Here is a 26,973-nt window from a genome sequence, read left to right as displayed (position 1 = left end):
CAGGACTCTGGGCAGTGTGCCTCTTATTGCCCTGAAGGCCCACAGAGGGGGAGCGAAAGCACACAGGGTGTTCCCATTCCCCCTGCCGCCAACCCGGGAGACGGCTCTGGGAAGTTTCCAACAGAGCCCAAGGTGGGACTTACTGGAGTGTGGGTGGTAACAACCGTGTCTAGAAACACGCTGTCCTGTTTTGGGGACTTGTGCCCTTTCTGCCCTTATAAAGAACTTGTCCCACAGAGATAGAGGGAGTTGACACGTCCATGGGGGAGGGGGGACAGAGAACCACGTGGGGTCAGCATGAAGCAGCCTGGCACCTGGAAGTCCTCCTCCCTTTGCAAGGCATAGTGATTGCAGCTTGCCCACGTCACCCCAAGATTTAAATTCCATTTCCGGAATTTAAACTGCTATCTGTCAAATACTTATACCCACAGTTTGGTAACCTGGGAAAACAATGGAGCCAACGTGCTGAGAATACATCTCTTTATTGCTGAAATAAATGCAGGGAAGGAAAGGCTGTCATGGCCATCTCATGGGTGCCTGACACATTAGGGGCAGGGGTAGGCTGCAGGCCATCTTCCAGCAGGACAGGGATGGCACTCAGTGCTGCTCCGGAATCTTCAGGCATCGCTGTTCTCGGGAGCAGGGGGAGTACTGCACAGCACCAGCAATCTAGTATTCCTCCGGCAAATGGCTCTCCTGTTCCTAAACCAATCCTGCAACCACAAGAGAGGCTTGTTTTAGTACACTGAACTGTTATCGTGGCTGAAGAACACATGCTGTAACTTCGTATACTGGCTCAACTTGGCTAACACTGTATGACACATTTGGAACCCATCCCGGGCCTGGTGTGTGCTAGGTGTGTCTCTAGCACTGAGTTAGTCCCCTAGCAAGGCACCAAGTCCTTGACTGCCTAGCAGCTCCGTGTTTATTATGTAACCCCAAGAAGGGTTGAAAAGATACCTGAAGTGTATACTGACTGTTCAGAATGCTGGAAGCAACAGGTCTCATTCCCACTGGAACACTAAGAACACCCCGAGTAGTCCCTGAGGACATGTAAGCCACACCCAGTCCTTCAACTAGGGAACACACCTGGAATATTGCCTCTTCTCCCCATCAAATGCTATTTTGTGGTTAGGGGCCTACCCTTTAAAGACCTACCTCTCTCTCGAGCCCACATCAATTGGTATTTTTAATGCATTCTTTCAGAAAAGCATGCATATCTAGCTCATGGTTTCCTGTTGGTCCCCGCAGTATCAAAAATTATTAAGAATATTTCTCTTGGGGCCCTGAGGATACATAAAGGCCTGAGGCAGTCTGTCAACGTTTCCACCCTGCTAGCATTTGCGAGTATCCAGAATGCAGGTTTTATGAGACAAAGGGCACTTCTTCCGGCTCTGCTTCCGTCATGGCCTCCCAGCTCTGTGTCTACAGGCCTTTTCCCTCCTGGGCATGTGGTCTGGAAAAGCCAGGGGTGGCTGGAATGCTGATCAGAGTGCACACACATCACCAGCAAAGGCAGGCAAAGGTGCTAAGAGCCGTTTGAGGTCCCTGGGCCCAGTCCTGGTTCAGAACTAAGCTAGGCATCTGCCATTACAGACTAGAGTGAGGAGAAGTCTGAGAAAAGTTTTTCTGAGACATGCAGCCTGACAGAGCTGAAGGTGGACAAGAACGTGCTTTCTTCCCTTAGGTGAGGCATGCGGGCTGCAGTCTCCAGAACATCATGGAGAACACAGTCCGTCCACCACGTGGCAGACAAAGCACCTTGGCGTCTCAGTGTTTCAGGTGTCCAGCTCGGCATGTCCTACCTGAGAAAATGGAGGTCTGCTGTCTTCCTGAACCTAGCTGGCTGTGTACTGCTCTGGCATCCTTGGAATGCAATTTCAGGGTCCCACTCTGCTCCTACACCTGTCTTCTAGGCAGAAACATCCCAAGCTAGGAAGCCCTTCCAAAACTATGCTTTAGAATACTGACCTGCACGTCCTCTTCAGACACACCCAGCCATCTTGCAAGATCCTTCCTGAAGTGAAAAGATTCCAACATTTAGGCTTTGTGTTAGAAGGGAGGCCATGTGCCATGTGCTTCTTTTTAAGCACTTAGGTCCACACTTGTGTGCGTGCACATGTGTACACACACACACACACACACACACACAAACACACGCACACACATCCACACTATTGCTCACACTTTGAGACTAGCTTTTAGCGACTACTTTTCTTCAGGGACCAAAATTAAGGGTAATCCCCCAAACACAGGTACCTAGTCAACGTACTTAAAATAGAAAACTTAAGGCAGAGCCTGCACGATGAAAAAGTCTTAGCAAAATTTTAATCTGAGGTGGGATCTGTCCCACACATCTTCCCAGACACACCTCCGGCTTCTTTCTCATATTTAAAGACTCATTTAGAACAAGTATTGTTTAAGTTTCCCACTCACGAGTCCCTTCAAGGGGTAAAAAGCACATTCTTTCCCAGCTGGAATAGGGCCCATCCCCCCACTCCAGAAACAGGACAGGGTGGTTCTATTTCTTGAGGAAACCAGGGAGCCAGGGAGCTCCAAAGGAAAGCCTGGGCTAGGAGGCACTGCCTACAAACCAGCCAGCCGCCTAGCAGGACAAAGTGCTCACCTCATATGCAAGCTGGGGTGGCGATTCTCTTGGAAAAGCTGCTCCAGATCCTGCAGCTGAGACAGGGTGAATCTGGTGCGGCGCCTGACAGGCAGCCTTTCCCTAGTCTGGAGACTATTGGCGCCCTCAGGCATCGCCGCCGCCCCCTCTTGCTGAGGCTGCTGTTGAGCCCCGCTGCCGCCCTGGCCACCTTCCTCATGGACCTCGTTGTCCACGGGGCCAGAACTACCAGCGGCAGCATGGCCTCCTCCCATTGCTTCTTCTTTGACTTCTCCCTCCTTAGCCTCTTCTGTGGCTTCCTGAGCGAGACTGCACTGAGCAGGCTCCTCTTGAGCAGGCTTGCCTTCAGCAAGTTCGCCCAGAGCAAGTTTGCCCTCATCAAGCTCTCCCTGAGCGGGCTTGCTCTGCTCAAGCCCCTCCTTGCCTCCTTCCTCTCCGTCCTTCAAGACCATTGCATTCCCACCTGAAAGAGAGAAAATCACTAAGATAAAAGATCTGAGCATCGTGGCCCAGGAACCATCGCAAGGTCTGGAGAGGGGCCACAGGCAGAGCTGGGTAACCGAAGCCCATGGCCACTGGCTTTTCCAACAGATTTCTTTCCTTGTCCCCGCCAGAATCCCGTTGGAACCAGTTTACTGACCATGCTGTTGCTCCTGGTCCCCATCAGCTCCCAGATCCCGCATCCCGCTGAAAGTGGTGGAGCAGTCTTGGCGAGTCTCCATTCCGGGAATCTTCGGATCAGACCGCAGTCCTGCAGATTCAAAAGCTGCCTCTCACAGGTCTGGCGCCAGACGAAATGAACTGCTCTGGCGCTCCACCCAGAAGGGCTGTCTTCTGGGGCCTCAACCAAATTACAATGTGTCCAATCACACAACCTGCCCTGCCCAGGCGGTGGGCTTGTCCTCTGAGGTGCCTAAGCAGGAGCAGTTTAGGGTTGCAAAGAGCAAAAAAAGTACATAAAAGGAAATGTGGCGAGTTTTTGAGGCGGGGATGCAGGACCTGTGGCTCCAAGTTGCCTCTGGACTTTAAATCCAGACACAGGATACAAGTAACACAAAGACCTTCTCAAGCTCAGCATGTCCTTGAGCCCAGCTAGGTCATTTTATGAAATTATGCAAATGTCATACAACCAAAACGACAAAGACGCATCCCTTAATAAAGTGGCACAGATTAGACTCCATTTATGCGCCAAATAGTGGATTGCCCAGGTGTACACACTCATTTTGGTCGCTACCTCAGTCTCGTGTGATGGCAATTACGTGAGAAGACCAGGGCAAGATCCTCCTGAGAGAGTGTGTTCTCAAAGGGCTGAGTTCCAGCAGTGTTCCAAGCTCATTCTGATGGAGACCTTTCTCTACCTAGCTGGGCTTGTCCCAAGGACGTATGGTGACCCAAAGACATCTCTGGGCATCACAAATCGGCCTTAGTCAGTGGCTCCAAACTCGTCTCACTCCCGTGAAGTTTACAGGCGGGAGGAGAAAGCAATTCTCATGCAGGCTCTACAAAGAGGCATTGCAGGAGAGGGGGATATTGGGGGAAAGTTAGAGAAACTCCCCCAGATAGCTGACATTCTCCAAATTTAAAAAGGCCCCTGAGCTCTGTCATTTAGTGGATTTTGTTTTTAAGGATCACGGTGGCAGAGATTGGTGACAGTCCCCAAATTTAAAAAGGCCACTGAGCTCTGTCATTTAGTCGATTTTGTTTTTAAAGGATCAAGGCGCCAGCGTCTGGACAGTGACTGGGGTAATTGTTAGGAGGGGGCTTAGTTCTCTGGGATAGCACAGGCTGAGAGGCTGGATGCAGAAGGTCCGCATGGTCCGGCCCACACCAAGGAGATGATCCTGCCTTCTTCATCTGGCTCAACCCCCACTCCTGTTGTGATCCAGCTGCCCCCACTCCCCCTGACTGACAGGGGAACTTCCTTGTGGTCTGTAGTTGACAAGGATGTCTGTGTTCTTTCTGGCCCGTCCTTTTCCACAGAAGCAGTAGAGGTATAAAAAGGCTTTAGGTCAGGACAAAAAAAAAGGTTGTTGTTCTTCCACCGGAAAAAGAAACCTCCATGCCTCAATCCCGGCACCCCCCTCCCCCACCAGGCTCTGCAAATCCAGGCCCCGAGCAGTGCAACACCCTCCCACCACAGGCCCGTTGTTCATCTGTGACTAAGGCTTTGCCAGTTGTTGATCCTGGTCTGGTCGCCACCAGCCATTGGGTGGTTTGCGCCCCCTGACATTTCCTATGTCCCACCCGCTTTTAATTGTACTTATCTCTCTTCTCCTCCCAGCTCCCTAGCCGCAGCTGCAATTATTCTGCCTGTTCTGCTTTTCTTCCTGTTTTCCTTGTCTCCAGCATCTCTGTGAAAGGCTTTCCTGAAACACTGAAGCAGGAGGCTTTCTTAGAGGCTGTCTCTACCCACGCTCTCAGTCAGCTGCTGTAGAAGCTAGGCTATATTAGGGCACAATAGTGCCACATGTGCTTGCTTTCCTTCTTTTTTTGACCCAAATTTGAAGTTATATTTATTAAACACTGGCCAGCATGATAGACATTGGTCAGGCCCACACTTGAGATTCCCAGAATATGGCGCAAAATTCCATTAGTCAGAGTTGCAGTGGCAAAACCCACAAGACTCTGGGTTTCCACCTTTGTCCAATCAGGGGCAAGCATGCTTCCCATTGTACTTTCCTGCACATGAACCTCCCACCTACGTGTCATCAAGACTTCCTGTGCAGTTAGGGCAACCAAACTTCCTCGCAGAAGAGAAAACGTATAGCTTTTATCTCGCAGGAGCCCCCAGGATTCCAGCATGTACTTTCTTGGAATAATTGGTGCCTGGCTGACCAGCAGACTCTCTGGCTGCGAGCCCTGTCCTTATCAGTGTGAGATAGTGTCTCTGTAGGACTGGGCTTCAGAGACTCTTGTTTCTCAATCTTAGTGCTCCTGGTTTGGCTGTCTCAACCTCAGCCTCCATTTTAGCCCTAACTTCCCTGTACCATATGCGAGCACCTTGCAAATGTGAACATGGGTGCTTTTTCCTCACTCCGGTCAGAGACCTACCTACTGCATCGATCCCAGCCTTGGATTCTGAGATTCATTCCCCAAGATGCTGCCCCCAGGGTTTGGGAGAAGCAGATAAGCGATCACACATTCAGGGCGCCCCTGAGTCTGTTCATTTCATCCTACTTCTGCAGAGTTCACAGGATCCCGGGGGGAATTCTTTTATTTCTGGTCTTTTCCTTTTACTAGGCCTTAGCAAAAGAGTGAGGTGGAGGGATTTCACTCTCTGATTGGGGAGTCAGCTCCCTAAAAGATGGGTGCTTGCTGTGTAACCAATAGGAGCTGTGGAGTGAACTGTGAGTTTATCTCCACCTTTGCCCTCTGATGGCTACCATGAGACCTGGTCCACAATAGGGATACCACTGACCAGCACAGCCAAAAGGAACCCGTGCCAGGCAGGTCTGGGATAGGCCTGTTAAGGAATGTAGGTTAGCACAGGGGTGACTTGAGCCAGGTCCTCAAAAGCTCATCTCTACATCCGGGCCTTGGTAAAGGTTGGTCCCATTTAAATGTTAGGAGCGAGGCAGTGTTTGGGAGATTTAATTGGATCCTTGGGTCAGTAGAAGGCCATAAGGGGACTAAGGGACAGCATTATCAAGGAAGCAGAATCTGGATGCTATCTATCTGTCACACCAGAGAGTGAGTGGTATATGTTCCCTAGACTTCATAGTCGCTCAGTTGATGAGGTATAGTCACTTTGAGGACTCAGAGGCCCACAACCATATACATGTCTCTGTAAACAGTTCAATTCTTGGAGGACTACACTTGTTGGGTCCCTTGAGGACAGGCCTTCTCACCCGCACTTGATTTGTTTTGCACTCTTGTGGTTGGTTGAAAACAGGAACAATCTGTTGTTTTCAGCAATGTTTCTAAGGATGTTTACCCCTAAGCCATGTGAGTTAAGGTGATGAACTTCCTGCTTTTGCTGGCTCGGCCTCCCCTGCAGAGCGCTATATATGCTTTTGAGAAAGTGGAATAAAGGCTTGTCTGCAGAACCTAAAGTTGTGTTGTTTGTTAATCCCAAAGTCCTTCGCTCAGAAGAACTACAGTTGCCGTGCTGGCATGGCAACAATGACCCGACACTGCCAGTTAATCTTGCATTTGCTGGTGTTCCATTGGTCATGAATTATTACAAACTTCAATGAATGAATATGGCTTTGAAAAAAAACTGAATGGATCTCTGTCTCTCTATATCTGTTGGTCTCTATGTCTTTGTCTTTCCTCTCTCTCTCCCCACGTGTGTGTGTGTGTGTTCTCCTGGGAACATAGAGCATCATGGTAGAGAAAATAAACAAGATACTGGGTGTGAAGGAGCTTGGTGGTGGCGAGTCCTCTGAATTCTTTATCTTCCCTTCCATGACAACCCAGCCTTTGGTCTAGTTTCCCAGTCTGAGTCTACAGGGTGTGGTGACTAGTTGTTGGCGAGCCTGGGGAAGGAGTGGTAAAGCTCATCCCCACAAGAATTCATAACGTCCTGGGAGATGTCACCTGCCATGAAGATTGGGATTGCTCAAGGTCTGTGGAGTGGAGGTCAGTCCATGGCACCACTCTGACATCTTTGACGTAGGTTTCGGGTGCAAGATGAAGGGTCACGTCTTTGCTTAGGAGGCTCCCCATTTCTCTTGCTCCTGTGCTGTGACACAGTAGTTACAGACAGCACAGCTTTGCTCTCCTGTTTAATCCATGGATTCCTGTACTGCAGGGATTCATGGTTTAGGGTCCATAGCAGGGTCTCAGTCCCTCTGAGTGTTAGTCATCAGGACTCCTTTATGGGAAGACCCATGTGTACTTTCCCTCTGTTGGGGGCTCTACCCTGGCGCCTTTCCAGCATGTATCTGTTTTAGTAAGTTTCTATTCCATTAGGTTTCTATACTACTCCTTAAATGCTTTCTGGCTTTCTCCCCCCCCTTCCCACTTGATCCTCCAATTGCAGCCCCCATCCATAAATATTTGTTTTAGTTCCTTTTCCTAACAAGGTTTATGTCTTCCCGCTAGTCCTTTATTCTAGACCCACCTTCTTGGCAGAAAAAAATGAACCCATTACTGTACTCCTAGACAGCATGATTTGAAAGGCCTCATCCGGGACTCTGTTCTTCTTTCTTAGCTTCATCTTGAGGTAAGAAAGCTGTGTGGCTTATGACTGGAAGGGAAACAGGAACCTTTATGCTAGGCTCTCATCATTTTTAGAGACGAGTTGCTTACTAGAGCCAGGACAACAGAAAATATTCCCTTGCATGGGAGGTTGAACCTCTCATGAATGAGAATGCCAGAAATATCTTAGGCATAAGCAGAAGCATCGGGGACTGTGAGTACACACTGTAGGAAAGCATGGGATAGTTACCTGTGAACTACTCTCTCAGGAGAGCTACCATATCACAGCAGCCTCCCCTTCCCTAGAGACACCCCTCCAGATGGAAGGCTGGAAGTGAGGAGGTGGTTACTCAGCTTCTCCTGAAGCTCTCTCACATTGATTTCATTATAAGTTGGTCCAGGATTTCTGCTGGCACTCTGCTATCCTGCCTCTTGAAAAGGTGGAGAAAATTGATCCCACAGAGCCCCAGGGGAGAAGGTTTCGCTCGCACGGGCGTGCGTGTGTGCATGCGTGCGTGTGTGCGTGCGTGCGTGCGTGCGTGTGTGTGTGTGTGTGTGTGTGTGTGTTTTGAGACAGGGTTTCTCTGTGTAACAGCTCTGGCAGCTCTGGCTGTCCTAGAACTCACCCTGTAGACCAGGCTGGCTTTGTACTCCCAGAAATCCATCTGCATCTGCCTCTGCCTCTCAAGTGCTGGGACTAAAGGCGTGCGCCACCAACCGGCTAAGGATTTCTTCTCTTTAGGTCACCTGGGCTGGAAGATCCCTTAGGTAATGGGGAATCCTGGTCACAAGAGGGCAGTTTTAACTATAATATTATTCTTAAATTAGACCTGTTCTGTAGGAGGGGAGGAAATGGGTTGAGATTCGGTGTGTTCAGCTTTTCTTTTAGTTAAGAACCATCCCTGGAAAGCCTTCCCTCCCCTGAGAATTCTATGCTTCCCACAGCCTTCAACTCTCTTTCCACACGTCTATCTCTTCTGCAGGCCCCTCAGTCCTCAGGAAATCTAGTCCCCACTCACCAGAATGATCTCTATGGGAGTGAATGAAAGGAAATTTGGAGCAGAATGCTTTCATCTCTCATTTTTCTTCTCAGAGCTAAGAGATAAGACAGGATATGGGGCAGCTGAACAGCAAATGCAGACTTTTAGACAATTTCCTAAGCTCTATGATTTGGCCTGGAAAGATGTGATGTTACTTCTAGGACAAACCTAGACCCCATTTGAGGGGGGAAACTCAGGGGGAACATTTGAGGAGAATATTGAAGGTTTAAACTACAAGGGGACCAAGAACCGAGGCCCCCCGACTTATATTATCATTAAAAACTGACTTCGCTTATACTTGAGACTCAGCATTTACTCCAGAGTGTCAACAAATGAAGGCTTCTGTACAGGCAAGCTAAGACCAACAAAGTAAAATTTGGAGGGAGGGGATCACCTAGGTTATGGGGGGATTCATGCACAGTCACGTCACTGAGAACAAACCGTTTATTAGGCTTCTCCTTTTATCCTTGCTAACCAGAAGACAGAATGCAGGGCACTTCTCTGTCGCAATTCCTTGCTACTGGAAGACAGAACAGGACAGTTCTGTGTCATTGATAAAGGAAGGAGTGACTAGTCTAACCGGTCATTCCTTTCCTTGGAGTCAGCAAGAAGGGAAGATAAAGGGAAAATTCAAAGGGCGCTCTGGAGGACAAAGAAGACATGGGAGGCATTCTGATATATGTTCCCTTTGTCTCACAAAGAAGCAAGATCGTTCTGGCCTGTAATAGTTACCCTGTATCGGTTAGATAGAATGCCTGATGTTTCTCTGCCCTCGAGCCTGGTCTAAAATTAAGACTAAGGGATTTTGAAAGTGACCTCTAATGGGAGCTATCAATCAAAGCATTCTATTATCCTAAAACTTAATCCCTGTAAGAGGGAGGGCAACTAAGGTTTTCAGGTTTTCTGCCTCTATTACATGCTTGCTTAAGGTTTTCAAAAAATTGGTCAGTCCAAATCCAGCAAGGGAGAATCTTAGGTTGGACACTGGCAAAGGCAGGCACGTCTTTTAGCTTGATCATGCTCAATCCTGGGTGCAAATGGCTGTGAATCTGTGACCTTATAAAATCAGAAAACAGGGTGATGCTTCAAAATCAACGACCCTGTCTCAGATAATACCCCAAAGAAAGAAATGCTTTCTGTCCCTTGTCAATCCCCGTTCCCAACACATAAGACTCATTTGGACAAGTCTTTGCAGTCGCTGCCGACCTCAACATAAAGTCTCATGTCCAGTGTATGGCACTGAGCACCTTTTTTTTCTTGGCTGAGCCTTCTAAAAAGAGCCATTTTCTATCTTCAATTTTATAGAGACTCATGTTGTTTTGTAAATAGGTTATATTGGTAAATTGCCAGGTGCTGTTTGAGCTCACTGAGAAGCTGGCTTTGGAGATGGAGTTTTGACCCTCTCCCACTTTAGACTGAGCATGGTGTTGTTGCAAAGTGTTTTCCAAAGCCCCTTTCCCAAGTCCGGCTGCCCCCTCCTCTGCCCGAGTGTTTGAAAGGAAAAAGAAAAACAACAAAACAGCTCAAGAGTGAAATCACTGTGCCCTTTAGAACATCTAAAGGGTAAACTATTTCCAACAGAGGTCACTGTTATATCATGATGTAAAGATGCTTGAGGTGCATACAGACTAAAAGTATCTTAATCAGTAGCTCCAGCAAGGTAGCTTTAACGGGGCTTTCCTCAATTAATTCCTGGAGGATGTTGTAAGCATCAATTTGATGATGTTCTACTATGTACCTCCTGCTCCTCTGTACTCACTGCTCATATTCATTCAAAACCAAAAGTGTGGTATGGTAGATTGTTTTAAGACTGTATAAGCTACCAAATAATGGACAAGAAGACTTGGAGTAGGAGCTAGGGAATCAGACTGCGAAACACCGCTGAGGCCAGAAGAGGGCACCAGATCTCTTGAGTTATGGATTGTTGTGAGTCATCTTAAAATAGGGATAAAACCTGGGTCCTCTGGAAGAGCAGTCAGTGCTTTTAACCACTGAGTGATCTCTTTGGCACCCCTACTTCTGTTTTGAGGAGGAACCAAAACAATGTAAAAACCTCATTCAAATAAAAAAAATAAACAAAACCCCCCCAAACCAAACAAGGCTATTACACAGATGGGAAAACAGGACTTTACCAAAGAATGTCCAAGCCAAGCAGGGGTGATGCACACCTTTAAACCAAGCACTCAGAAGGGAGAGGCAGTTGGCTCTCTGAGAGTTGGAGGCCAGCCCGGTCTACAGAGCAGGTTCCAGGACAGCCAGGGCTACACAGAGAACCCTGTCTTAGAAAACCAAACAACAACAAAAGAATGCCCACAATGGAAACAAAAAGATAGAAGCAACCCCCTAACCTTTCATGGGGGATGGAGGAGTCAAGGGTTTGTTTTCATTGTCTCAGAAGGAACTCTCCATAGATTTTAGTATGGTACTGAAGGGAGGGAAAAAATCACTTTCCCGGTTAACTGTTTAGCTACACAGTCCTCTCTGTTGCAGCCATTACAGGGCTAACAGGTCAGTATATGGGGCTCTGCATAGTCTTTCCTTCCAGCCCTCCTTTGCTTGCATGGAGTACTCCCTCACTTCAAGGACATTTGGAGAGAGTGCTAAGGATCTTACCAAAATATTTTCCCTTTTTTTTTTTTTCAAATTCTTGGGTTCTGTGAGAAAACATATGCGCACAAGCGTGTACACACACACACACACACACACACACACACACATACACGTACACCTGCACAAAAGAAAGTAAAATTAAATGCATTTTAATACAATAGTATTTCTGTTCAAAAGTTAATATGGTTGGATGTTTATCCAGAATGAAGAAAAAAACTAAAAACCTAAAACCATAGAAGATTATAGAAAGATAAGACTTAAAGGTGATATATATTATTAACATTCCCAAATTAAAGTTCAATATATTAGTGTCAAATGTCTATTTACATCAATGGAGGTCTCTTAAGTTATTACATTTGGTAAAAGTTTTAAGTACTGACTTTAAAAACAAAGATATGGGGCTGAAGAGATGGCTCAGTGGTAAAGAGCACTGGCTGCTCTTCCAGAGGACCCACGTTCAATTCCCAGCATTCGTATATTGGCTTACACATGACTGTAACTCCCGTTCCAGAAAAATCGATAACCTCCTCTGGCCTCCATGGGCAGCAGGCATGCATATGGTGCCCAGCACACATGCAGGCAAACCACCCATACACACAAAAATAAATAAATCTTTAAAAAGTCTAATCAAAGTTTATTTAAAATTATTTTCTGCCAAAGATTTATGTGACATTTACACAGTTTTTAAAACACTAGACTGTTGCAGCTGACATTTTTGGTACTCAGTAACCATACTTGAAGGCCTACACCAAGTGGCCTGAGGGGTTAAAAGGGACACTACTGTACTCCTTGCCCTCCAAGGTCAACTAAGTCCCAGGAGACCGTGGAACATCCTTCAGATGTTCTTTAGCACTGGTGAGTCACTTATTTTTCAGGGAAGCTATGGAAACCCTACTGGGTAGACTCCAGCCAATGACCACAGAGGAAGGTTGACACAAGAAATAATCTCCTCCATACATCCAAGCAAGGCATGGCTAAGCGAGCTTTTCACCTAGAGGACCCCTGAGGACCAGTTTCTAAACTGCCTGGACAATTTAATCATGGCTCATGGCTCATTTTATCCACCTGCATGCCTGCTTGTTCTTAAATACACTTTAAGAAACATAACTAAAGGTTAAATTGATTGGTATGTTTCTCTAACAACCCAAGGACTTGTACTCTTCAGATGCTAGGTTTAACCATATGAAATGCTATTTAGGCAACTGTCTCTCACTAATGAATTTCTTCTTGTTAAAGAAGATGTTCTCTTTACCGCTGAGTAGTACTCTAATGCATATATAGTCCACACTTTCTTTATCCATTCTTCCATTTAGAGGCATCTAGGTTGTTTCCAGGTTCTGGCTATTATAAATAATGCTGCTATGAACATAGTTGAACAAATGCTTTTGTAGTATGATTGGGTATCTCTTGGGTATATTCCCAAAAGTGGTATTGCTGGATCCTGGTGTAGGCTGATCCCAAATTTCCTGAGAAACCACCACACTGATTTCCAAAGTGGTTGCACAAGTTTGCATTCCCACCAGCAATAGATGAGTGTTCCCCTTACTCCACATATCTTGAATTTTGCATGCAAATGGATGGAAATAGAAAACACTATCCTGAGTGAGGTAACCCAGACCCAAAAAGATGAATATGGTATGTGTTCACTCATAAGTGGATTCTAGCCATAAATAAAGGACATTGAACCTATATAATACATGATCCTAGAGAAGCTAAATAAGAAGGTGAGCCCAAAGAAAAACATATACTTATCTTTCTGGATATTGGAAGTAGACAAGATTGCCAGGCAAAAATTGGGAGCTTGGGGATGGGTGTGGGGTGTGGGTAAGGTGGGGAGAGAAAAGTGAGAAGGGGAGGATGGGGAGAGCTTGGTGGAATGGGACGGTTGGGATGGAAGAAGGGTGGATACGGGAGCAGGGGAGTGTATATCTTAATTAATGGAGCCAATTTAGGGTTAGCAAGAGACTTGACTCTAGAGGGGTTCCCAGGTGTCCAAGGAGATGTCCCCAGTTAGTTCCTTGGACAGCTGAGGAGAGGGAGCCTGAAATGGTCATATCCTATAGCCAAACGGATGAATAAATATCTTGCATATCACCATAGAAGCTTCATCTGGCAATGGATGGAGATAGAGACAGAGACCCACATTGGAGCACTGGACTGAGCTCCCAAGGTCCAAATGAGGAGCAGAAGGAGGGAGAACATGAACAATGAAGTCAGGACTGCAAGGGGTGCATCCATCCACTGAGACAGTGGGGCTGATCTAATGGGAGCTCACCAAAGTTAGCTGGATTGGGACTGATGGAGCATGTAATCAAACTGGACTCTCTGAACATGGGGGACAAGGAGGGATGACTGAGAAGCCAAGGACAATGGCACTGGGTTTTGATCCTACTGCATGTACTGGCTTTGTGGGAGCCTAGTCTGTTTGGATGCTCACCTTCCTAGACCTGGATGGAGGGGGGGAGGACCTTGGACTTTCCACAGGGCAGGGAACCCTGACTGCTCTTTGGACTGGAAAAGGAATGGGAGAGGGAGTGGGGGGAGGGGGAGGGAAATGGGAGAAGGGGAGGAGGTAGAAATTTTTAATAAAAAATGAAAAAAAGGGAAGATGTTCTCCAGATATAGGGCAGTATGACTGTGCCTCAATTCAGTACTGCAGTGCTTACCTATGGCAGGAAAGACAGGCCTACTATTGTTTTAACCTAAAAATCAAATAATGGTTCAATTTCTCCTTTCTCTTGGTCTCTGGATGCCATCTGAGAGTGTCCTCACATGGTGATTCTGTAAAAGTGCTTGGAAGAAGATTCTGGGTTTATCATTAGAAAGTCCAGGGTGGAGGTCAAAGGAAAAAAGAAAACAACAACAAAAAAAAACGAAGGACCAAATGAGTGGATGCTCTTGTGACCCCATCAAGGGACCTTAATAGACTTTGATTTAAACATCTTAGAAGCATTCCATTCTGGTTTCCTCTGGGTTCCTGATTAAGGTTTATAATAACAGTAGCTCTTGCTTTTTCCCCTCTCTCTCAAGTGTCTAATCTGGAGCCAGTCAAGAACTTCCTTTCCTGGCTGCTATGCAAATGGAATTACTGATGCACTTTTGGGGTTCCCTAGATAGGCCCACCCAGAGAGGTACGTCAACAGTCACATTCCACTCCCATACCCTGCACTAGGAAGGCCTATTTGGTTGTTACTCAAACTGTCTAAACGGCAGTTGGGTTACCTCTTCAGAGGGGAGAAAGATAAAAACTGGACAGGTATTCAGGGTAGGAACTCCAAAAGTAACAGTTTCAAAAATGCCCTTGCTTCTCAAATCAGGAATCCCAAAAAAGGAGCTCAGAGGGTTTCCTATCCCCCCTTAAATGAGCACCTTTTCCTAGAGTATACATGGGGGTGAGGACGAAAACTCCGTCCAAACATTAATCCTGTCTAGTGAACTAAAACTTAATCTCTAGATGTTCGCGGTAAAAATAAGGTCACATCTACTCCCCAATTTCATGTCATCTCCTAAATGATCATAGTGTTAGTCCCTGAGAAGGGAGAGATGTAAAGGATGGAACCTCACTCCAGGTGGAGACGTGCCCTTGTCCCCTTCCTTGAGGGCCAATCCTGTGTGGCAGGTCAGAGGGATACCTGACCAGAAGACCAGGCCTAGGTAGGTGGATTCACCGGGAGACAATGCACTCTTTCTTTCCAGTGTTCCCGAGCCATAGTACAGTTCCCACAAGCCACCGCGCGGTTGGGCTGCGTCTGCTAGCCTTTTCTGAGGCCCAACTTATAAAACTTAACTATTTCTTTTTCTTCCATCTGCCTTTTTTTCTTTCCAATGCTGCTGCAGAGCCAAAAGATGTTTCTGAACTCCTTAGCCGTCACAGGGCTTAGTCTTTCTCTGTAGCTCTGCTCCGACCACGTGTCTGCCTGCTACCTCAGTGCAGCCTCACCTCAAGTGCATAAGCTTTTGTTCTTATCTCCATCCTCCTCCTCCCTTGCAGGCAGTTATGAGCTTTGCAGTTTGTCTGCCCTGAGGTGAGGTGGTGTTTGGTTTTCTTTTTTAACTATAATAAATTGCTTGTCAGCTTCTACTTGAGTCTGTTCTTTTCCTTTAGCTTGTATTTGTGTCTATTTTTAAATTGTTTTACCAATGAAACTAAGAAACCCAAAGAGAGGACTCCAATTTCTTGAGTATCATATTGTGACTCTGCTGGGATTCCCAAGATTTCTGGAAACATTTCTTTCCTGACTTTGAATATTTCAATTGGCAGAGAAAATGAGCCAAGTTCTGCACTCCAATGGTATCAGAACCCACTATTGCTGTTTTTGTTAAATGGTCATGCTGCCAAAGTACCTACCAAATAATTACATTAACACCCATAGAGCGGGGCTGTTCTCAACCTTGATCAGAGAAGCTTCCTTTTGCAGTGGGCAGCAGTCAATGGAGAGATATGTAAGGGGTCAACGTGCTTAGAATAGACGACTCACTGCTCAGCTCTAATTGAGCATCTCCCACAATTCCTCCCCCTCATACCAAGGCTTAAGGAATACTATGCAAGCGGAAGTTGAAGAAACGCAAGAGCTGGAGGACGATGATCAGTGCTGTGAAATTCTGTCTTCTAGACATAACACGACTCTCAAACTCAAACACGCAGCAGGTGGGGTTACCTACAGATGATCAAGGCAGACAAAAGTCTGACATAGATCAGGGAGGGAATCTCCCAGTCTCACCCCTTATGAAGGAGCTATAGGCAGAGGATGGTTGCTGGGGGGAGGGAACTTCATTCTTCTTTGAAGGTTGGCCACTATAGGGTCCCCACGCTTCAGTGAATGGCTCAACAGTCAAGCCTTAGGTCAGCACTAACTGGAATAGTGGGTTAAAAAAAGTTAAGCCACGTGGCAGTGCTCCCCACAGAAACCACAGACTATCAACCCCTCCCCCCCAGTACCAGGTATGGGAAACACCTTTTCAAACGGTTGAACAGGGTAATGTGGGCGACTCCCAACATAATCTATAGTATTGATGTAGCCTTGGTTGCCTCTCAGAGGTTGTGGGTGTGACTCTGTTACTGAGGACACTGCATTCCTAGGGCACAGGATCAGCTGGCTCAAGTGAATCTGACCTGACAGTCTCTTTCCTGTACTCTAGTTTCCATGGTTCCTGAAAATCCTGTGCAAACTGCAAAGGGAGACACTGCATCTCAGCTGCAACACCTATGAACCATTGCAATGAGCAGCATGGCAGTTTATGTATAGGCGCAGTGAGTGGCCCTCTCGTGGTTGTGGTAACCAGCGGCTGTCTAATTTGACCTAAGGCATACTCAACAGGACGGGAATTATGCCTGGCACTGGAAACCTAGCCGGCTTCCCTGGGCCAGTAACCCTGACTCAGTGACCCCCACCCCAAACTGTACAGTCATGCCTATCTACTTGTTATGATATGATTAAATTTTTTTCTCCTATAACTTGCTTATAGACCACCCAATGAGTTTTTGAGTTGTCTTAATCACTTAACTTGGTGGAACAGAAGAGTTTTTGCTTGCTTGCATAGATATTGAAGGTCGTCATGCAGGTTTCCCCTTTAAAAACCCTTTCTCTTACCCCTCCGTCACGGCAGTCTCAATTTTAGCTCAGATTGTAGTGGCATTTCATTTTTATTTTTAACAAATAAAGCTTGCCTGAAGATCCGAAGAGCAAAACAGCTGGCCACTGGCTCTTACCTCTACCTCAGTCTGAAATGGTGATCCTGCCTCCAGGAATCTCAGAAGGAGACCGTTTCTGAGAGCTGTCTCCTCCTGTCTTATAGTTCTCTCTAGAGCTGGGGTTAAAGGAGTACGCCAATGGGATTAAAGGCATTCACCTCCTAGTTTCTATGGCAACCAGTGTGGCCACTGGGATTAAAGACTTGTGTGACCACTGCCTGGTCTGTAGGGCTGATCAGTGGGACTGTTTTACTCTCTGATCTTCAAGCAAGCTTTATTTATTAAAATACAAGTGAAGGGATCTTCAGGCAAGCTTCATTTATTAAAATAAAAAAGAAATGCCACTATACCAGATATTGGTGGTCCTGCTAGCAGCTAATCAATAAACCCTTAATTATAATTTAATTGAGCCTATGATCTTTTCCAAGAGTCACAAACTCCGTAACAAGTAGTTAATGACAACATCCTATGGCTCTCTTCTGTCTTTCTTTTTTAATCCACTGCTGATAAAGGTGATAATTTTCTCCCTGCCATGCCAGCGCGGCAACTGTAGTTCTTCTGAGCGAGGGACGTAGGGATTAACACACAACACACCTTCAGTTTCTGCAGACAAGCCTTTCTTCCACTTTCTCACACAGTATATACAGCCCTCAGCAGGGGAGGCCGAGCCAGCAAAAACAAAAAGCTCATCACAGTAGGGGTAAACATCTTTAGAAACATTGCTGAAAACAACAGATTGTTTTATTCTTGTTTTTGCTCTGTTTTTCGGAACAACCAACCACAAGAGAGCAAAACAGATCAAGTGGGGATGCGAAGGCCTGTCCTTTAGGGACCCAACATCTCCCTTTAAATTATTATTATTATTATTATTATTATTATTATTATTATTATTATTATTGAGACAGTGTCTCTCTCTGTAGCCTTGGCTATCCTGGAACTTTCTGTGTAGATCATAGTGGCCTTGAACTCACAGAGATCTACTTGCCTCCAAAGTGTTGGGATTAAAGGTATGAGCCACCACGCCTGGCCACTTTAAAATTTTATTTTATGTGTATACGTGTTTTGCCTGTTGCTGTTGAAATTTCTGCAGCCAGTAGTCTTTAAGTTATGCGCCCACTTGGGCGGGGCCTCATTTACTTATATTGATACAATATAAGTATATATTGATGTATACGTCTGTTCTCTCTCTTCTGGCTGCGGCATTTTGGTTGCTGTTCCCTGTTCGAGCAGAGCATTGTGATGTGTGAGTCTACCCCCTAAATAAATAACCCTCTATTATATTCAATTCTGAACTATTGTGGGATTTCTTTTAAGCATCCTTCTTCAACCTGTGTGTATGTCTGTGTACCACATACACACCTGGTGCCCACAGAGGCCAGAATAGGGTGCTGGAAACCCAGGAATGGAGTTAAAGACAGTTGCTACCCACCATGAGGGTGCTTAAAAATGGGTTCTCTGGAAGAACAGCTAGTTCTGCCATCTATCCAATCGTATAGATGATACTTTACTATAGGCACAGTTAAACACCTTCATCTTTGTATTGAATCCAATGACTTATAAATTCATTACCAGTTTCTGAACAAATTAAAACCAATTTCATACTACCACAAGTGAACATGTGGCACAAATTGAGAGCAGGTATTCATTATCAACAAATATTAGAACACACACTTCTTTATAGAGTTTCATAGACAAGAAGAAAATATTTTGTTAAGTGTTAGACATTGTTCCAGAACAAAATACACTGACAGGTTGTTTTTTTTTTCAAGGACATGTGCAGTTTCTCAAAACTTTGTGTTCATATATAATTCTTGTTGGGCTATTGGTGGTATATGTATGTGCTCATGTGTGTACCCATGTATACGTTTATGCGTGTTCTCATATGCAGGTGTGTATGCATGTACACACGGGTGAGCATGTACGTGGAAGCCAGAAGTAATTGTGGAACATCTTCAATCACCATATTTTCCTGGGTCAGGTTCCCTCACTAATCGTGGATCTCACTGATCACAGCGAGAATTAGTGGCTAGCAAGCCCGAGGGTTCCTCCTGCCCTCAGCCTTAGGATTCAGAGCATTTGCTCCTTTGCCAGACTTTATGCCTGGCTGCTGGGTATCCAAACACAGGCTCTCCTGGTTTCATGGTGAGAAGTTAACCAACTGAGCCATTTCCCCAGCCTGACTGTGTTTAACTCTTGAGTAACAGTTCCATCTTTCTGAGGGGAACACAAATTTCTTTAACATTTTTTCAGTTTGTTTTACTTTTTAGATAAACATCCAAAAGTTGTCTGTACAATTGCATCCTATAATTTGTTAAGTAAATGGCTGGTGAACTGAAAGGGGCCTTCATGGGCGGGAGACAGAAACTGAGCATCTGACTTTTCCACTCTCCAGTGGACATTTGGTCAGGAAGCCCGAAGGCTAAACTGTGCCAAGGGGAATGTTCAGAGTGGAATCAGGGAATGAGGAAGAAAGGATAACCAGAAAATACTTGAAGGCTAGGAAGGCCTTTGCTGGCAAGGTTATGATCGCCTCTCTTTTAACTGTCAATCACTTCGGTAGAGATGTCCACATATTACAACAGAACTGGGAAAAGTAATCCATCATAAGTTATTAAAGCAAATAGCAAGTAAATGTCATAAAGATCTTGTGCATTCAGCATTTCAGGGCAGGTCTCATGCCCAAGAGTAGATAGGCAACAACAAAATAGACTCTATGTTTTATTTTTGTGTGATTTTTTTTGGTATTTTTATCACATTGATTTTCTTTCGTTTTAGCTTATTTGTGTGTTGGTTTACATTTGGTTGAGAACATGAAGTTGTGTAGTTAGGGAGGTAAGGGGTACCTGGGAGAAGGTGGAGGAGCGAAAATATGATAAATATATTATATAAAAACGTTTTTTTTTTTGGTTTTTCGAGACAGGGTTTCCCTGTAGTTTCTAGAGCCTGTCCTGGAACTAGCTCTTGTAGACCAGGCTGGCCTCGAACTCAGAGATCTGCCTGCCTCTGCCTCCCGAGTGCTGGGATTAAAGGCGTGCGCCACCACCACCCGGCTTATATAAAAACTTTTAAATGAGGGCTGGGGAGATGGCTCAGAGGTTAAGAGCATTGCCTGTTCTTTGAAAGGTCCTGAGTTCAATTTCCAGCAACCACGTGGTGGTTCACAACCATCTGTAATGAGTCTGGTGCCCTCTTCTGGCCTTCAGGCATATACGTAGACAGAATATTGTATACATAATAAATAACTCACTCTGTAGACCAGGCTGGTCTCAAACTCACAGAGATCCTCCTGCTTTCTGAGTGCTGGGATTAAAGGCATGCGCCACCACTGCCCAGCATGAAAGACAAGTTTTGACTATCTGTTTTGGTTCAAAGCCAACAGACCTAGGGTCTAGCCCTACTATCCTTAATGAACAGCTGGAACCCTATTTCTATGCATAAATTTTACTTATTGTAATATTCTTCCTCGTAAAATTCCTTTGACAATTAAAGGAGATAGTAATATTTTACATAAATGGTGCATAGCTGAGTTTACTATATCTTAGATACTTTAATGTTCTCTACTGTCTTACTCACTTCATGTGCCATTTCTGTTTTATAAGACAAGGATTTTAATTTTTTCTTAATTTTTAAAGTTATGAGAGCTTTCAATAAGAAAATTTCTTCCTTCTGAGTTTGCCTCTGTTCTAGTTTATTCCCCTCCAACAATGCCTTTCCCAATATGCTTTTTGATAAAAGCAACACTTGCCAGAGTGGCAAGACTCCCTGACTGGCAGGCTTACGATCGAGGTCCTGAGAACAAGCACCAGCCCATGGTCCCTACTCTGATTCTTTGAGAGGCAGATGTACTTCTTGCCTTTGTGTCGGGAGCAGCCTGTGTTTCTAGGATGGGGCAGAGTCCACCGGTAGGTTCAGGAGGCTAAAAAGGGAGGACTGGCCTAATAGTGTAACTGCTAGGAGCTTTAGATCTTGCATGGGGAGGCAGGCCAATTTCTTTGTTAGTAATAACATAGTTTGGGGGTTGTGGATGTTACGTGTAAGGGCACCCAGCTTCCCTTCAGTGTACCTCTGCATTCTGTGTGATTCTGCAAGACCATGGGGAGGTACATGGATGCCATCTAGAGGCCCAAAGTAGGGTCCTCATGTGCTATACTGAATGTCCACTGGAATTTAAGTACTGCCTAAATGTATCAGAGATTTTTGAGGAGGGTGTCAGAGGGACTAATCCATTAAAGAGAAACCTATTTGTGAAATAACTAGAACTATGTATCTTTTAAAATACACCTTAAAGAGTGTCAGTTACTTCTGAGCTGGGGAAGGTGGAACAAAAGACTGCCAGACTGAACTAGGGGAGAAAAGAGAAGGAAGCCTCCCTCTGACTTGGATGTTTGGCATGCTAGTGCTTTCCACGAAGCAGGAGGACCTTTGGCAGAGTGGCTCCTTGTCTCTGTGTGCTCTATAGAAGGGAATAGAATTCTGTGTGAATAGAATTGGCAGGAGCCTAGAGAAATGCTCACACTCCTTCCTGTGCATGCTGGGAGTAGCCTCTTAGGAAGCTTCTCTTAGAGTCTATGGTTGAAATGAACTCTGGAATACAGGTGAAACTCAGTAATGTATAGAATGGCACTGTTTATCACGAGAGTGTATCTGTCCCCTCCCTTGTACATATCTGTGGTTCAATATGAGCACAAAAGGAGTGAGAATAGCACAACTGGAGCACAGAAAAGAATGCACGTGTCTGTGTGACGCACTGAAGAACTTGGGAAAACTTCCGTGATGTTCAAAGGATATGGGGACTCGGGGTAACACCCCTTGCTGCTTTGCTGAGATGGCATTTCCTGAACTTACTGAAAACTATATACCAATGTTTGGGGGAGCTAAGAAAGTAAATGGAATAACTATGTTGAGAATTGACCTTGCTATTGCTGAAATATGTGCTGAGAAGTTAAGGTTGCCATAGCCAGACAGAATGACCTGTTGATAACACCCAGAATAATACAGTCCCATCTGGATCTAGAACAAGGATGCCAATCTGCTACATCTGCTCCAAAATCTTCAGGGAGAGGTGGTTTGTGATTTCCACTTATTCTAGTGGTGATCGATTTTTGTGGTTGTAAAGCAATGCCATAGTGAGAGGGGAAAGTAGGTTCATTTAGTATACTAAACAGTTTCATGATTATAAAACATGTTGTGACGCTTTCTATGCTAGTGAGATTTTATATTGCCCAGAAGAACCTTATTTTTTATGCTTTAAACCATGTGAGGGGTTGAGGATGTTGGACGTAGGTACATAGTTTGACCAAGATGCCCTGAGTTCCAACCTTAGTACTGGAAAAAAGTAAACCTGAAGATTATCCTTAGGATGGATACTACCACACCCCGACCTTCAGTACACCCCGACCCTCAGCACCCCAACATTCAGCACACCTTGACCTTCAGCACACCCCGACCTTCAGCACACCCTGACCTTCCGCATACCCTAACCATCAGCCCACCCAGACCTTCAGCCCACCCCAACCTTCAGCCCACCCCGACCTTCAGCCCACCCCAACCTTCAGCACACTCCGACCTTCTGCACACCATGACATTCAGCCCACCCTGACCTTCAGCCCACCCCGACCTTCAGCACACCCTGACATTCATCCCACCCCGTCCTTCAGCACACCCTGACCTTCAGAAACCCTGACTTTCACACCCTGATCTTCAGCACACCCCGACCTTCACATCCCAACCTTCAGCCCACCCCGACCTTCAGCCCACCCCGACCTTCAGCCCACCCTGACCTTCCCACCCCGACCTTCAGCACACCCAAACCTTCAGCCCACCCCGACCTTCAGCACACCCTGACCTTCAGAAACCCCGACCTTCACACCCTGATCTTCAGCACACTCCGACCTTCACACCCCAACCTTTAGCACACCCCAACATGCAGCCCACCCCAACTTTCAGCCTACTCTGACCTTAAGCCCACCCCAGCCTTCACACCCTGACCTTCAGCCCACCCCAACCTTTACACCCCGATCTTCAGCACACCCTGAGCTTCAGAAACCCTGACCTTCACACCCTGATCTTCAGCACGCCCCCACCTTCACATCCCGACCTTCAGCCCACCCCTACCTTCAGCCCACCCCAACCTTCCCACCCCGACCTTCAGCACATCCCGACCTTCAGCACACCCCGACCTTCAGCACACCCTGACATTCAGCACACCCCGAACTTCAGCACAGCCTACCTTCACACCCCAGCCTTCAGCCCACTCTGACCTTCAGCACACCCTGACCTTCAGAAACCCCAACCTTCACACCCTGATCTTCACCCCACCCCGACCTTCACACCCTGACCTTCATTCAGCACACCCTGACATTCATCCCACCCCGTCCTTCAGCAGACCCTGACCTTCAGAAACCCTGACCTTCACACCCTGATCTTCAGCCCACCCCGACCTTCAGCACACCCTGACATTCAGCACACCCTGACATTCAGCACACCCCGAACTTCAGCATAGCCTACCTTCACACCCCAGCCTTCAGCCCACTCTGACCTTCAGCACACCCTGACCTTCAGAAACCCCAACCTTCACACCCTGATCTTCACCCCACCCCGACCTTCACACCCTGACCTTCATTCAGCACACCCTGACATTCATCCCACCCCGTCCTTCAGCAGACCCTGACCTTCAGAAACCCTGACCTTCACACCCTGATCTTCAGCCCACCCTGACCTTCAGCACACCCTGACTTTCAGCCCACCCTGATCTTCAGCCCACCCCGACCTTCACACCCTGACTTTCAGCACACCCCGACCTTCAGCACAACCCGACCTTCACATCCCGACCTTCAGCACACCCTAACCTTCAGCCTACCTCACCTTCAGCACACCCCGACCTTCAGCAGACCCAACCTTCAGCAAACCCGACCTTCAGCAACCCTGACCTTCACACCCCAAACTTCAGCACACTCCAAACTTCAGCACACCCCAAACTTCAGCATGCCTGCAGTGAGAACCGACTGCACATTGGCTTCTACAATAGACTCAACACTTTGCCTGCTCTCCAGTTTAAAAGTATTCCAGACAATTAAAATGTAGCACTGTATTGTTTCCATTGACTTACCAGAAATCTTCAACTAACAGGAAGACCAGGTTCTGGGACTCTGTTCTTTCCCCATCCCCAGCTGTCTCAGTTTAAATAAGCTTACTTTATCTATTTGAGTGCCAGTCTCAGCCTATGAAAAACTAACTTACTTCAGTGCCTCAGATTTTCTAAATTTTTCTAGCAATAACAAAACTCAAGCTTGGATTTTACTACTGAAGGTAAGTTGGTATCGTGGAGTTCCTATCAAAATGAATAATTTTCATGTCATGACTACACATAGACTCACTACCTAAAGGACACTGGTTTTAGCAATTAAATATTTTGTAAGTTTCATATACGTCTATACTAAGGCATATAAACATGTATGTAGAAAATAATCCTGGTTCTGTGGCATTCTTTGTTCCTTGAGGAAATCATATTCCTCTAGGAAATGGCTCATTTCCATGCACTTTGCCTTTCTTCTTCCAATGGATACCCAGAAACGCTGAAAACGTCTTAATCTTATTTTTCAAAGTGTAGGGAAATGAAAAAGACCGGCTCCATCATATCTGGGACAAAAGACCAGAGGCAAGTTCTAGAATGGTTGCCCTTTCAGATTACTGTCTCTTGATATGCTGACCTGCATGCCGACTTCAGTCACGTGTGTTTATCTTGTAAGGCACTTCCTGAGAGCAAATGCTGAAGATGTTCAGGATCTGGAATTGTGGATCAAATAAAATATGTAAAGTATGCTACCGATTTGTTTTCAAATGTTTGCCATGCCAACAATTGCCCCCTACCAACTCAGCCATATAATTCTGCAGTAGCCACCTTTAGGTCACAAAAAGCCTTTTCTTAGGAATTTCCCCTTGTTTTTCTTATTTTTGTTAGTTTCATAATACATACAATATATTGTAATTGTATCCACCCCCAATTGCCTTCTCATTGCACATAATGCTCTAATGTAGTAAAATATAAAATTCATTGAACAATACATGAAGAAAAGATTCAGAAAATCTTTAAAAACAGAATCTTATTCTGTACTTGCCAAACGGGCTTCTTAGCATTGCTCCAACATGAATTTATTGATGATAATAATAAGCATTGCTCAAATTTTTCCAATCTGACACAAATATGCAGAAATATATTTAGTTTTGCACATCTCTCTTGTTTGTGGAACCTAGCTCCAGATCTTTCAACATGAGTACATAACCCAGAGTAGCCTCAGAAACCCGGGAATTAGAAAAGGCCTGGGGCCAGCAAGAGGAGTTCATCTTTCTGAGGGAAGAGGCCTTTGGGAGGTTATCCAATCCCAAATGGTCAGCCCTAAACATATATACATAAGAGCAACTCTAAATGGACTCAGCAGCTTGTATTTTTGTAAGTGTGTGTGTGTGTGTTTGTGTGCTCGCTCCATATAATGTTAAATGACTCAACAGGCTATATTTGTATATACATATGTGTGTGTGTGTACGTGTGTGTTGTGTGCATGCAAGTGTGTGTATGTGTGTGTATATGTGTATGTGTATCAATAATAAAATATAAAAATGTCGTGAACTTGAGAGTGGTAGGGAACTTAGAAATTGGAAGGAAGAGAGTTTAGGGGTGGAGAAAAATGTAAATATAGTACTCATGCATAAAAATTTCAGAAATAAGAAAAAACAAATATAGAAAATAATTACCTTTGTTTCGAATTGGCCTAGCCTCCTTCCCATTCTTGCTGCCCCTGCTGCTGCCCCAATCCCTAGAACCTAACTGCAGGAGGAGAACCCAGATATCCTGAGGTCTCCAGGTAACTTTTCTTCAGGAGGGGGAACAAAGGAACCTTTGGGATAGCCAAGAGCCACCTTTTCCAAGAAAATTTGTTTGCTGTACCTGAAAGCTGGGGTAATAATACCTTTGGGGAAGTCTCTCTAGCTCTTGTACCTGCACATAGGTGAGCCTGGACCTGTGTAGTCTGTAGATGACATGGCCTCTCTGCCCTCAGTGATGGGCTTTTCTTCGGGATGCTCCTCTTCTTGGCCACTGCTTTTGCTTCTACCACCTTTCTAGTCCAGGAAGCCCGGAGCATCAGGATCAACATAGTATTCTTCTCCTGGATCTTTCTCTCACTATCCCTGCTACACTCTGTGTAGCGAAGAACTGTGTACCTTTCTCATTCCTTCCTTCCCAGCCTGTTGTGGTCACTACTGTTGCCACCCCGGTTTCTTGTGTCTTCCCTACAAGACCCTTAAAGGTTCTCAAACACTATCTCATTCTGGAAAGATCCACTGGATAATACTGACAGCCTCAGCAGATGTGGTCACTGGGGAGCAAGGTATAGATTCCTGGATATGGCTGACCCCAGAAGTTTTTTGCTACCAGCTGAGGCTCACATACACTTCTCTCACTGTCTTACTCACAGTTTGTACTTGTGTGTGGTACCCCTTTGTGGTTAGAGGAAGAAGGACATTGCAGGGGCCCCACCTCCCTTGTCCCCTTTTTAGACCTATTATCCAGTGCCAAGTTTTAGCTGAGAATCTACTACAACCCAGTTGCGGTCAGCTTCCTATGGCAGGCAGTCAGGGCCCTCATCTGCCCTCCCCGCCTCTGCTCTAGGCTGCTTCTCTTCTAGAGGGGACTGTAGGCAGCCAACTGCCTTTTTACATCTCCTTTGCTCCTCCCCAAGCCCTACCTTCTGATTCCATATTTTCCTCTGTCTGCTGGCTACTTCTGGGTAGATGTCTAGCTTTGTGTTCCGTGTATTGCTCTTAGGCCCACATCATGGCTGCCACTACCAGTGCCATCCTCATTG

General features: G+C 45.9%; 1 protein-coding gene across 1 annotated transcript; it reads right to left on the bottom strand.

Moving 5' to 3' along the window:
* Positions 1 to 617: 617 nt before the first annotated feature.
* LOC119804438 (paired mesoderm homeobox protein 2-like) lies at positions 618 to 5,296 on the bottom strand. Its single transcript, XM_038315854.2, has 5 exons — positions 5,155 to 5,296; positions 3,267 to 3,377; positions 2,627 to 3,089; positions 1,972 to 2,017; positions 618 to 713 (listed from the first exon to the last, which is right to left on the bottom strand). Exons 1-5 carry the CDS (start codon positions 5,294 to 5,296, stop codon positions 618 to 620), a joined length of 858 nt encoding a protein of 285 aa, XP_038171782.2.
* Positions 5,297 to 26,973: the final 21,677 nt, after the last annotated feature.

Source organism: Arvicola amphibius, chromosome X, assembly GCF_903992535.2.
Source record: "Arvicola amphibius chromosome X, mArvAmp1.2, whole genome shotgun sequence".
NCBI classification, from domain to species: Eukaryota; Metazoa; Chordata; class Mammalia; order Rodentia; family Cricetidae; genus Arvicola; species Arvicola amphibius.
Note: the sequence above shows the minus strand (reverse complement) of the source record. Positions and strands in the feature narration are given on the sequence as shown.

Bases quoted from the DNA above. Each gene is read 5' to 3' on its own strand.
- LOC119804438 (XM_038315854.2), bottom strand. From the start codon at position 5,296: ATGGGAAGCATGCTTGCCCCTGATTGGACAAAGGTGGAAACCCAGAGT. The intron at 2,018-2,626 runs GTGAGCACTTTG...TTTTCACTTCAG, and splicing joins CACCCCAGCTTGCATATGAG to GAAGGATCTTGCAAGATGGC. The intron at 714-1,971 runs GTCAGTATTCTA...TTGTGGTTGCAG, and splicing joins TGTCTGAAGAGGACGTGCAG to GATTGGTTTAGGAACAGGAG.